General features: G+C 37.1%; 1 protein-coding gene across 1 annotated transcript in view; it reads right to left on the reverse strand.

Moving 5' to 3' along the window:
• Nucleotides 1–4,297: 4,297 nt before the first annotated feature.
• The window catches only part of PMS1 (PMS1 homolog 1, mismatch repair system component), a 146,065-nt gene continuing 136,687 nt past the window's right edge, over nucleotides 4,298–13,675 (reverse strand). The window contains exons 13-14 of the mRNA XM_007950224.2: nucleotides 9,490–9,599; nucleotides 4,298–4,334 (exon numbers count right to left, since the gene is read on the reverse strand). Of these exons, the coding sequence (XP_007948415.1) occupies nucleotides 4,298–4,334; nucleotides 9,490–9,599 (147 nt within the window). The remainder of the gene's footprint in view (nucleotides 4,335–9,489; nucleotides 9,600–13,675) is intronic.

Below are 13,675 nucleotides of genomic sequence, written 5' to 3' on the forward strand. Positions count from 1 at the left end.
ATTTCCAGATAAGCAAAAATTAAGGGAATTTGTTAAAACCAGACTCACCTTATAAGAGATGCAAAAGGGAGTCCTTTGGATAGAGAACCAACAACATTAAACAAAAAGTGACCATTAACATACATGATGACATAAACCAGAAAGCAACCCAGTTATAGAAGTATCCACAGTAAATAAGTCTACAAGGTTGTAAACAGGGAACCAGAGACATCAATTGACAAATGAGGACAACTACAAACCAAAAAGAGAGAAAATACTGTGTAGTTACAGAACTTCTAAATGGTAAGGAAGTCAAGACAACTACAAGATAGAACACACTGTCCTAATCTTGGGAAGAAAACTATAAATCACATGGCAACCGCAAAGAAAAATGATAAACCTTGACATCAAAATAAAAAAGAGGACCAGCACAAATATTTAGCAAATGCTAAAACAATAGCAAGGAAGAAAGTGGTAACACGATTCATAAAGAAAACAAGTTCAGCACAGAAAATTATATGGAACAAAGAAATAAATCAACACCACAAAAAAGCACATAACAAAAATGACAGCAACAAATTCATACTTGTTAATAATTATGCATCTGGCAAGGGACTTATCTCTAAGATTTATAGAAAACTCCAATGCCTCAAAAGCAAAGGAATTAAAAATCCAATTGAAAAATGGGCAGAAGACATAAATAGACACTTCACCAAGAGGGATATTCAGATGGCCAGCAAATACATGAAGAGATACTCACGATCACTGGCCATCAGGGAGATGTAAACCAAAACAACAATGAGATACCATCTCAGCCCAGCACTGATGGCAAGGTTCAATGAGACAGAAAAGAACAAATGCTGGTGGGGACGTGGAGAGATTCTGACTCTCATACACTGCTGGTGGGACTGTGAAATGACATGACCACAGTGGAAAGCTGTATGGAGATTCCTTAGAAAGCTGGAATTGGAGATACTATTTGACTCAGCCATCCCATTACTAGGTATATATTCTAGAGAGGTGAGAGACAGGACAAGAACAGATATATGCACACTCATGGTCTTTGCAGCACTATTTACAATAGCAAAACATGGGAACAACCTATGTGCCCATCAGTGGAAGAGTGGATGACCAAACTATGGTACGTACACACAATGGAATGGCTTGCAGCACTAAAGAATAATGTAGAGTCTGCAAAATAAAGCACAACATGGATGAACTTGGAGGACATTATGCTGAGTGAAATAAGTCAGTCACGGAAGGACAAATATAGTATTAGTTCATTGTTGTGGAGGGTCAAGGAAAGGTTTATATATGGAGGGAAACTTTCTTTGTTGGTTGCAGGGGTTGAAGGGGAAGAGAGGGAACAAAAAAAAAATTGCATTGACCATTGACCCAGGTCACTTTAGTTTTGTGTATTTCACTGTACATAAATTATATTTCAATAAAATGCATTAAAAATGTAAAAATAAAAAACAAACTAACAAAAAAAAGTGAAGGCAGAGTGCTCCTTGCAAGTGAGAATGACCAGACTTCGTGTTACCTACTTTGGTCATGTTGTCAGAATGGACTATTCCCTGGGGAAGAATATTATGCGTGATAAAATGGAGGGTCAGTGAAAAGGGAGAAGACCCTCAATGAGATGGACTGACACGGTGGTCGCAACAATGGGCTCAGGTATAGCAAGGATTTTGTGAGGATGGCACATGACCAGGCAGTGTTTTGTTCTATTTTGCAGAGTCACTATGGGTCAGAGATGACTCAACGGTACCTAACAACAGCAACAAGAACAAGTCAGTTGTGAAAAGTAATTGTTAAGGGTAAGTAGAATAAAGTGATGGGAAAGGGAGGCTTTTTTTTTTTTTTCTACAGTGTTATAGGTACAACCTTCTTGATTAAGGTAACATACGAGCAGAAACTTAAAGGAAGTGAGACAGTAAACACTGCTATCTAGAGAAAGAAGAAGCTCAGGTCATGCTGTGGGTAAGGCATTGGGCTGCTAACTAAAACTTCAGCAGTTGGAACCCGCTAGCCCTTTCGTGGGAGAAACATGAGGCAGTACACTTCTGTAAAGATTTACAGCCTTGGAAACCCAATGGGGGTCGCTATGAGTCAGAATTGACTCGGTAATAGTGTGTTTTATCTAGAAAAAGAACATTCTAGCAGAAGGAAAAGCAACTGAAAAGATCCTGAAGAAAGAGCATATTTGACACTACAGAATGAAACTTGGAGATAAACTCTAGAGTTAATGGCAGCTGAGATGTTGGGGGCACAGATAATGTAAAATCTTGTGGGCCATAGTAAGGTCTCTGGATCTCATAAAGTCACTGGAAATACTGTGCAGAGAAGTGACTTCTGTATTTAAAGTATTACTCTAGCTATTCAGTTAGGTAGCTATTTCAATAATCCAGGTGAGAGGTGATGGCAGCTATGAAGATTTTATTGTCATTTCCTCCAGCCTTTGCCTGTGCATTTGCGTTTATATAAAGTTAACCCAATTGAAACCAAAGATGTGTTAACCCAATTGAAACCAAAGTCTAGTACCCTGCTGTTTCACATAAACAATTTCTCATATATGAGAAATTAAAAATTCTCATAAAAGGTAGCAATTGTGTATGCTGCAAACATCCTCCTTAGTTTCTGGTGTGCCTGTATATTTAAGTGTGGTATGACAGAAAAAAAAAGCTTTGCATTAAACAGTTGAGAAAATAATAACCTACATGTTTAAAAAGTAGGGAATATTTAAATAAATTGCATATCTATATGATAGAATGCTATTAAAAATAACACAAAATATTTTTTGAACATATGGGATAGTGTTTATATAATGCGAAGTACGTAAAAACGAAGAAAAGACTAAATACAGTGTTCTCAACTATGTAAAATGTATTATGAAGACTGGAAGGAAATGTATAAAAGATATTATCTCTAGGTGGTTTGATTGTGGGTGGTTTTCTTTTGTACTCTGCATTCTTCACATTTTTTACAATGAACTAGAATTAATTTTGTAATTAAAAAATAATTTTGTATCTGGAAACATTAAGGAACACATGGAATTGAAAGAGAGGGGTTCTCATGCCTGATTTGACAATAACCAGCTGTTTCCTGGAGCAATTTCTCTCTTAGGTAGTCTTTCCTCACTTCTAAAAATAGAGTAATACTACTGTCCTCACAGAATGACTACGAAGATTATACGCATGAGTGTACACAGCACAGTAACTAACATATTTAATGTTTGATAAATTTTTAAACAAATATCCAGATCTGACATTCTGAGAATTATTTCCAGGAAAATGCAAAGTCTCATCATGAAAACCCAATTCAAATTAATGTGGAAAATGTTATTCATTCTTTCACCCCTGCTCACTTTTGTCCACAATCCAATTCAATCTGGAGAAAAACACTTCTAAAATTAATGTGAAAGAAATCTGATTAGCTGCCTTTCTATATTAGCATATCTGCCTGCCTAAAGTCATACCTAATATTGGAAAGAAATGCTCAACTCTTGCTTTAAAACTCTCTTCCTAAAGCTGAATGTAAATTCTAGAGAAGTCCCAAGCCTCCTTTAGTTCGAGGAGAAGTTAAATGAAAGTAATCAAATCACATTGTTTCCTACAGCTGATGAGAGTCTGGAGGTTAGTATGCAGTACTAATTCAGTTTTGTCTTTAACACATAACTAAAAATTGACTATAGATAGAGAGGAGCCGTGGTGGCACAGTGGTTAAATGCTCGCCTCATAACCAAAAGTTGGCAGTTTGAATCCACCAGTCATTCCATGGGAGAAAGATGTGGCAGTCTCTTCTGTAAAGATTTACAGCCTTGGAAACCCTACAGGGCAGTTCTACTCTGCCCTACAGGGTCTCTATGAGCCAGAATCGACTTGATGGCAAAGGGTATAGTTACAGACAGAGAAGACAGCACTTTTAAGGTAATAAATACCCAAAATTTCAGTAGCAGCCATGGGTTCAAGGTGATCCATAGACTGTAGACCTTGAAGACAAGAAGAATCTAAAACAACTTTATTTGCTTGCACTAAAGGAATCCCAAACTCCTTATCTGTACACATTTTTCCCCATGATTACGAAGTTTAGATTTTGATGAATGTGACAGGTAGGAAAATTGTGAATATCAGTCTGTTGTCCCAACTACATCACTTCTATCCATATCCTTTATTTAGCCAGCCCCTTAATATAAGGTAAACATCCTCATATTTCATACCTTAAAAATAAAATTAACAAGGCTATATAAAAATTGAATTACTTTTCTAAGCAGCTTCATATGAATGGAAAACTGAGCTTTTACAATTAAAATACTAACTTAGGAAATACAACTATAGTCGCCACTAGTTTCATGACTAAAAATCCAAATTTAGAGAATAAATTATGAAATAATTATTTGTATCATGGGAGCTCTGGTAGCATAGTGCCTAAGGCATTTAACTGCTAACCAGGAGGTTCAAACCTCCAGCCACTCCTCAGAAGGAAATTTGGGCAATCTACTTCTGTAGTGATATTGCCTCGAAAACCCGGGGGGGGGGGGTTGCTACAAGTCGGATCCTACTCCACGGTAGTGAGTTTGATTTGGTTTGGTTTTATTTGTATCACACAACGTGTCTCTGCCTTATTGAAGATTTTACTAAGTTTTCTATAAGGTGACAACTTCACACCTGAATTTAAGTATTAAAATCTTGCTTCCTAGAGGCAGAGTTTTAGAATCAAAGTCTATTGAACCCTATTCTTCTCCTCTGGACAGATAGTAGAGATACAATTAATGCAATCATAACCAGTTGCTGATGCATTGATTTGTGTCATAGAAGAACTGTGCTCCGTAGGGTTTTTAATGGCTGATTTCAGGGTAGATTGCCAGGCCTTTCCTGGGATGTGCTTCTGAGTGGATGCAAATGGCTAATCTTTCAATCAGCAGCTGAGTGCATTAGCCATTTATTTGTACCAGAAACAAACACAGTCATAGATCTCTATTAATTTAGTAGCAACAAATGAAAATAATGATAGAGTGGTTTGGCATATATAATCTTGTTCAATTCTAAATAATCCTGTCAGATCATGATAAGAGATATTTTTGTTCTCATTTTATAAGTGAGAAAATAAGGTTCACAGAAGTTCAATTACTTTCCAAATGTCACTATACTAATAAATGCCAGAGCAATAGTCTGAACATAGGCCTTTTCATTCTAGATCCAGTCATCTCTTCTGTGCCATATTTTCTCTCAAGATGTTTTTGTTGTTAGCTGCTCTCACTGGGCCCCTGAGTCACGGTGACCCCATGCACAACAGAACCAAATATACCAGGGCCTGTGCCATCCCCATGGCTGGCTGCAGATGGGCCCTTGTGATCCATGGGGTTTTCACTGGCTGATTTTCAGAACTAGATTGCCAGTCCTTCCTTACCAGCCTGTCTTAGTCTGGAACCTCAGTTATGTAAATGTGAGGTTTAGAGACAGACATCCACTAATCTCAATAACTGCACCAAGATTTATAAAAGCATTGCTTCTTTTCAATATATGTTATCAGAAGTGACTTTGAAAAACTGAGTCTGGGGTTGACAGACAATGGTCCTGTAAGTGTATTTGTATGATATGAATTCCCAGATGTATAGTAGAGCTGACAAGGGGCAAGGTGGTAGTCACTTCTTGGTCACAGCCAGCTACCCAGAGGGACTGAGCAGTTGAACCTATGGGCTCAGGACCATAGTCACAGGGGACATCAAGTTCAATTGGCATAGCATACTACACAAAACTGTTCCACCTCCTACTTTGGTGACTAGCAACTGGGATCTTAAAAGCTAGCAAGCTGCCATCTAGATGCAACGATGGGTCTCTCCTCATCCAGAGCAAAGAAGAATGAAGAAAACCAAAAATTCATAGAAACAATTAGTCCTAGCGACTGGTACACCATGTGATTCGCAGCCTATACAACTATGAGACCAGAAGAACTAGATGGTGCTCGGCTACCACTATCAACCACTCGGAGGGGGATCTATGTAGGAGATCCTGGGTAGAGAGGGAGAACAATGTGGTACAAAACTCAAAATCATTTGGAAAACAAAAAGGGGGGACGAGGTTTGCTGGTCTGATAGAGCCTGGTGGAACCACTGAGACTATGGCCCCTAGCTGCCCTTCAGGTCTGGAATTGAACCCACACCTGTGGCTTCCAGCCAAGCAAAAGACAGGCATGGGAGTTCAACATTTACCTGAGGTAAATACACTCCTTGGAGAGAGCAATCATGGGAGAAAGAAGGGCTGTTTATGCACAGGGAGACAGCTCAGGGGGCGGGGTGCAAGGAGCAATGGACACAGGGAAGAGAAAACTATCGGGAGGAAGTGGGAGGGGAGCTGTTGCATTGTGGTGAATTGTGGTCAATGTCATGAGACAAAGTGTATGTGAACTGCTGTATGGAAAGTGAATTTGCTCTTAAATTTTCACCCAAATCACAATAAAATAATAATAATAAATAAATAAATAAAGCTGAATCTGACCCTAACAGGACCAAGATGATTCACTAGGAAATTATTTTCACATTTTACATTAGGAAACAGAGTTAGGTAATCTTTACTTGCACTGTGCTAGCAACTTCAATATATCCAGAGATAACTAAATGAAATAAATAATCTGTCTTTATAACAAAGTATAAATGGAATCAGAGTCCCTGTGTGGTATAAATACTTAATGCACTCAGCTGCTAACAGAAAGGCTGGTGGTTTGAGTCCACTCAGAAGCAACCTGCATCTGAGAAATCAGCTGCAAACCCTACGATGACACACCTGGGGTCACCATGAGTGGGAGTTGATTCGACAACAACTGGTTATAAATGGAATCACCATTTGGTAAGCACCTCTGCAGAATGCTAGCATGATGGGAAGAGAACTGAAGCAAGAGCTGAAGAGATCTTACCAGAGACTAATCTTGGGAAAGGAGTCTCTGGATAGTACAGACGGTTAACGTACTCAGCTGCTAACCAAAACATTGGCAGTTCGAGACAACCCAGGGGCACCCCAAAGGAAAGACCTGGTGACTTACTTCTTACAAATTGACCACTGAAACCCTGTGGAGAACTTCAGTTCTGACACACATGGGGTTGCCATGAGTCGGAACCGACTCAATGGCAACTAGTCTATCTTGGGTTAGTCACTTAAACATTTTGTGCTTCACCTGCAAAAGAAGATACTGACCTACAGTATTCCTGTGAGGATTAAGTAAAAATATATACGGCAATACCTACGAAAGTCAGAACCTGTGTAAGGTGAACATAGATCTTTTCATTCTGTCAGAGAAGGAAAACTCAAATATTTTCCATTAAATAGAGAGCAACAGGAAAGTGGTGACTGTACCCCGTCAAAGGCAGAAAACTTGTGAGACCAAGAAAAACAAGGCAGTCCTATAGAGTTCCAGCACTCACAGGTTTCATGGTGTGATGGTTATTTGTAAGACATCTAACACTTCATAACCCATTTCCATAGAGTCGATTCTGCCTCACTGCAACTCCCACTGGGTTTCCAAGGCTGTAAATCTTTATGGAAGCAGATTACCTCATCTTCCTCCCATGGAGCAGCTGGTAGGTTTTAAACCACTGACCCTGTGGTTAGCCTTACCCAGTAAGCCACCAGAGCTCCTTGAGCGCTTTATAAATGTAAGGCAATGATTTGTTTATGGTTCTCTCTGATGGAGGTATCACTGTTCAATACAGTTAAGTTCATTCTAGAAGTGTTATAGAAATGTTCCTAAAAAATACCTTAATCAAAGAAAGCAAATTTTGAATAATCCTTTAAATAATCAATCCCACTTAATACTTGTAAATTAAAATTTTTACAATTAAAAAATGACTATATAATACCAAATTTACTTTTCACAAGCCATACACACATAGTCTTGCTATACACAATATAGTCTTGCTATATTGTCATCCAAAGTATATCTTTACAGGCAATACACTGTCCCTTTTATCCAATATGGAATGTTCCAACAGTTTAAGAAATAATTTAAGATTTACATATAAAAAGTATTAAAATATTTACTGACTCTAGTGGTGTTGATAATGTTATCTAAAATACAATGAATCATATATACCTAACACAAATTCTAACCAGAAGGCTGGTGGGTCAAACCTACCACCCACTCCTTGGAAGGAAGATGGGGCAATCTACGTCCGTAGTGATACTGCCTCAGAAACCCAAGGAGGGGTCACTATGAGTCAGGTCTGACTTGATGACACGTAACAACAACAACAACAACACAAATTATAATGAAAAGAATTTAAGCTTCTTTGAATTATTAATGAAGCTCTTCAAGAGCTTGTTTTGTTCTCAGAGACAATGTAATAATTTATTGTGCAGAATTTAAAAAGTAATTCCACTATCTGAGCATAGTGGTTAGATACTTATTATATAAATGCATTTAATATAAGTCAAATGAATATACATATACATAATCATTATTTTTCATATTGTTTCTATTAATTTGGATAGAATTTATCAACCTAAAGTTTTCTCCTGCACTTAAAATAAGACCTAATAACATGTTTAGGATAAATTTTTATATCTTTTAAAGAAAACTTCTGAAAAGAATGTATAATTATATAAAATATACTTATCTTGCCAAATTTTATTCTCTGATCTTCAATTTTTATGTTTCATTCCTCCATAGTTTACACCCTTAATTGTTCTTATACTCAAGATCCCTATAAAATTTATTTAAAAATATATTTCAGTATCTATTCTGTTAATTCACACTCTCACACTATTTCCTTCCTCATCTTCCAATTGCTAATCAGTTTCTTTTTCTTTAGTTTGCCTCATCATCTTTTTAAAGAAATCATTAATAAAGAATAAATTTCCTTTAATGCACTTTAACAATGAAACAGGAGAAATATGTTGTCAAATTGTTCAGTAAAATTGATTACTTTTCCTAATAATACTCTTTCCTATTGGCTAAATTCAAACAGCCATTATAAATCATGAAAAAAATAAAGAGAGCCAAAGTTGAAAACTGAAGTATAGATTTCTCACTTATAATTCACAAAATGCTCTGATCAAAAAAGACAATTTCTGAGACCAATTACTTACAACAAACTAACCAACCAAACAGTGCCATCGAGTCAGATCTGACTCATTGCGGGTGACCCCTCCTTGGGTTTCCAAGGCAGTATCACTAGGAAGTAGATTGCCCAGCCTTGTTTCCGAGGAGTGGCTGAGGGGTTTGAACCACCAGCCTTATGGTTAGCAGTCAAATGCCTTAGGCACTGTATCACCAGAGCTCCCAGATGATATTTATGTCCTGTATATATTTACTTCAACATCATATTTATAAACATCCATATTATGCTTTTAATAGTGACATACATACCAGTTAAATATTGAATCCAAAGCTTCACAGAAAAAATTAAGAAAAAAAGCATTATGAAAAATTTCTAGTTATGATCTAACGTAGAAAACATTTCCAACAGTGCATTTTAAATTTAAAAAAGACCTTTCAAGTTAGAAAAGAAGGAATTACCAAGAAGTTCCTGGTGATTTCCTGAATTCTTCATTTGTAATTTTACCAAACTTCTTAATGTTCATATTAAGCCTCTGAAAATGTATGAGTCCAAACTGACTTGATGGCACCTAAAACAACAAATAAAGGATAGAATAGAAACACATGAAAGCGGACACCAAATAGAATGATTAAGCTAGATGAAAAAGTCCTTCATGAATTGCTGAGAGCTACACAAATGATATCACTAATTTATTTGAAAAGAATGTGTCATTGAGGTTAGACTCAGAATGAGAACTGGTTTATGAAAAATAGTTGGGACAATGAAAAAGACTTTTTAGATATGTATGTTGTTGTTGTTATGTGCTGTCAAATCAGACCCGACTCATAACGACCCCTCCTTGGGTTTCCAAGGCAGTATCACTACGGAAGTAGGATTGCCCAACCTTCCTTCCGAGGAGTGGCTGGTGGGTTTGAACCGCCAGCCTTCTGGTTAGCAGTCAAGTGCCTTAGGCACTATGCCACCAGAGCTCCCTAGATATGTATAGAAAAGAATATATGAAAGAGGTCCATTTGTTACAAATGATAGAGAACTCTTTGGAAGATGATAGCGACCAAACAGTACAGATCAACTCTGACTTAGTTTTTTTTTTTTTTTTAATTTTCCATTTAAAAAAATCATATTGGAAAAGGTAAAATATGTAAAATTGATACTGTGGATACAATTCAGACATATATAGAATCTTTAATTTTTTAAATTAAATGTCTCCAGGTAATTTCCAGAACATACTGACATGAAGTATATGTGATAATAAAACACTAACAGCTCAGCTTGATCTTCCCATCTTCAGGAGCAGAGTTTTATGTAAACCCCAGCTCTTCCCAGAGGAAATCCATCAATGGTATAATCTAGAAACATTGTGGGTTTCATGTATATGAGCACCTGGGTTCACTGAGTCAATTCCTAACTGAGAAGGCTATTCCAAGTTTCTTGGAAACTTCCATGGCTGAGGTCTGAAGAGAAGTCTCAATTGCTCAGAGCTGGGGGTATGAGCATAGAGGTACTTAAAAGTACTCTGAAGAAGCTGGACAACATTAAGAAAATGAGGGCAAGAAGCTGAAATGTGTTCTTCCTCTACCAGTGGTTAAAATCTTGCCCCAAAGTCAAATACTATGTGGTGTTGTACATTACTCTGCAATTAAATTAAACTAAGGTCAGCATGAACCCAGCCTTGGGGTAGAAAATGGTCCTCAATGCTGTATTCCTCCCATTAGCCCCGATCTTATATGTCTCCTCCTATCCTGGGCTGATCCCATTTCTATCTCATTCCATCAATGACTCCCTCTCTACTAGACCTTCATTTATTCTTCTGTATGCCTTTTTGCTATTATGTAAACATCTCTGTTTGCTTTTTTTTTTTTTAATAAATAAAAGTTTTTACTTGGCTTCATATCCCACTTAGTACACTCTAGGCTCATCTCATTATACTCCATATATACACTCTTCTGTCTTTCCTCATAAACTTCCCAACCCAGTACAGCCAGATGTTTGCTTATTCTACTGCACTGAAAGTGCTCCTGGTAATGTCAACAGTGAACTCTAAACTACCAAAACTAAAGAATATTCTGCAATCCTTGTCTTTCTCTCTCCTAAGCAATTGAAACTAACCTTCCCTCATTGTAATGATAATTTCCCTTGGCTTCTGAGATTACTGTATCTTGTTCTCTCTACCTCCACAGTATTTCTTTAATTGCCTCTTCTTGGTAATCATTATGGATTCATCCTATTCCTTAAAATATTGGTGTTGTCTAGCATTATTAGCGTTGTTTTTCTCCTTCTCAATGTGCTCTTTGAATAACCTATCTAACCCTAAGGCTTCACCTACACAAACTGTTGTTTCAGAATCTGAATTTTTGGCTCTGTCTGCTACCTTAAGCCACTGATGTGTTTTAAAGCAGAACTGCTCCATTGGGTTTTCTTGTCACTATGAGTCGGGGCGGACTTCATGGCACATAACAACAACAACAATCTTTACAGAAGCAGGTCGCCAGCTTTTTTTCCATGATGCCACTAGCTAGGTTCAGACTAGCACCCTTTAGGTTAGTAGTCAGCACAAACCCTGTGTGCTACCCAGAGACCTCCTAAGCCACAGACACATATGGCCTGCTAAACATATAAATGGGGATGATACTTAGGCACCTGGGAGTGGGGCAAAATAGAAGAACAGTATAAACTGGCACCATCCACCTTTTAGTTAGTAGCAGGCCCAATGCTAGGAGCTCTGGTAGCATAGTGCCTAAGGCACCTGACTGCTAACCAGAAGGCTGGCGGTTCAAACCCACCAGCCACTCCTCGGAAGGAAGGTTGGGCAATCTACTTCAGTAGTGATACTGCGTTGGCAACCCAAGGAGGGGTCACTATGAGTCGGGGCTACTCGATGGCACACAACAACAGGCCAGTGTTTGGCCAGAGTCCCATCAGGCCTCTGCCAGGGCAGGGAACGAGGTAAATAGGATGGTGGACAGAGAGGATAGCTGTAAACATAACCTTTCCTTTCTTTAAATAAAGATATACAGCAAAGCTTCAAATCACCTGGGGATTTTGTTAAAATGCCAATTCTGATTCAATAGGATTGGGGCGGGGGGAGTTGAGCTGGGGCTTAGAATCTGCATTGCTAATAAACTTCCAGCTCCCAGGTGATGCTAACACAGGTTGTCCAGACTTAGAACAGGGTTCTGTTCCTAAGACTCTGCTGTAAGTAGGTCCTGACGTAAGTCGAATACCTAATTATTTTTTTCAGTTTTCATGATAATTACCTTTTATTATCAGTATCTTTATCAATCTAGCAGTGTTTTGAAAAGTAAATCATAAAATTGAACATCTGCAAGTGAACACCTGAAAATAATAATAGCAGTAAACTATGTGCTGTGATATATCACTAATGATAAGATGTACAAAAACAAAAACAAAAGATGGCTGTAAGTGCATCATAAATTGAGGCCCACACTTCAGATCCTTGCATCTAAACAAAATTTGGCTAAGTTTATTATATGTGGGTGGTGAGTATAAAAATGTCTATTATTTTCTGTATGTTTGAAATAGTTTATAATTAAAAACAAAAATAAATTTCAGAATTGCCAGTAGCCTCCAGAAGGTACTACCACGCCGTAGTTCTTTCTCTTACTGTATACACAATGGAGAAATTGCTTGACTGTTCTCATTTTATGAAAATAATATTTAGAACTACACAGAAGCACAAATAAAAACAAAGACGGCATGCAGAGAAATAAGAAAAATTTCATAACAGCAGATTAAATCCTTAACGAAATTGTTACAAATTAATAAAATTTTACTTCTTTGTCATTTAATCTCTAAAAATTGACAACTTTGATTTAATCCTGACCTCTTCATCTCTCATTGATGAGAAACTTGAGGGACACTTTCTGAGGAGTTCTTATATTACAGAAAATGGAATATAGTATCATTAATTCAGATTAAGATTTAGAATAATATTAATTCAGACTAACATTTACAGTAACATACACAAATGACTTCACAGAAAGAGAACTCTGCTTCATAAATGGATATTTTCTGAAGAAGTACATTGAAGAAGTTTCCATTAATTATTAACATAATAACTCTGCTTCATAAATGGATATTTTCTGAAGAAGTACATTGAAGAAGTTTCCATTAATTATTAACATAATAATTAAGAATAGAATGTAAAGTCGTGAAGGCCAAGACATTGGTGCTTTGTTCTTTCTCCCGCATCTAGAACTGCTCTTAGCACATAGCAAGCCCTCAATAAATATCTGTCAAGTTAATACATAAATAAGTAATATTTCATTTATTAACTCTAGGGATATAAAGGAAAAGAAAATCAATACATCATCTTGCCCATCAGGGCCTCAAAATCTAATGGAGAACAGAGAGACATGGAGTTAATTTATACACTATATAATTTTATTAATATACATAATCAATAATATCAACATATTTAGAAATCTATTGTTTATATATTTTTATATAGTAGGAAAGAGTGTGATCATGTAGGAAAGAAGGAAAGATATGCATCCAGAGAGAGGAATTATACAAATTATACATAAAGAAGTGTATGATGTGTAACTAAATTAAAAGGTGGTTATTGTTGTTGTTAGGTGCCGTCGAGTCATTTCCGACTCATAGCAACCCCACGCACAGAAGAAC

Source organism: Orycteropus afer, unplaced genomic scaffold (genome assembly GCF_000298275.1).
Source record: "Orycteropus afer afer isolate SDZICR_OR568_19922 unplaced genomic scaffold, OryAfe1.0 scaffold00001, whole genome shotgun sequence".
Lineage (NCBI taxonomy): Eukaryota > Metazoa > Chordata > Mammalia > Tubulidentata > Orycteropodidae > Orycteropus > Orycteropus afer.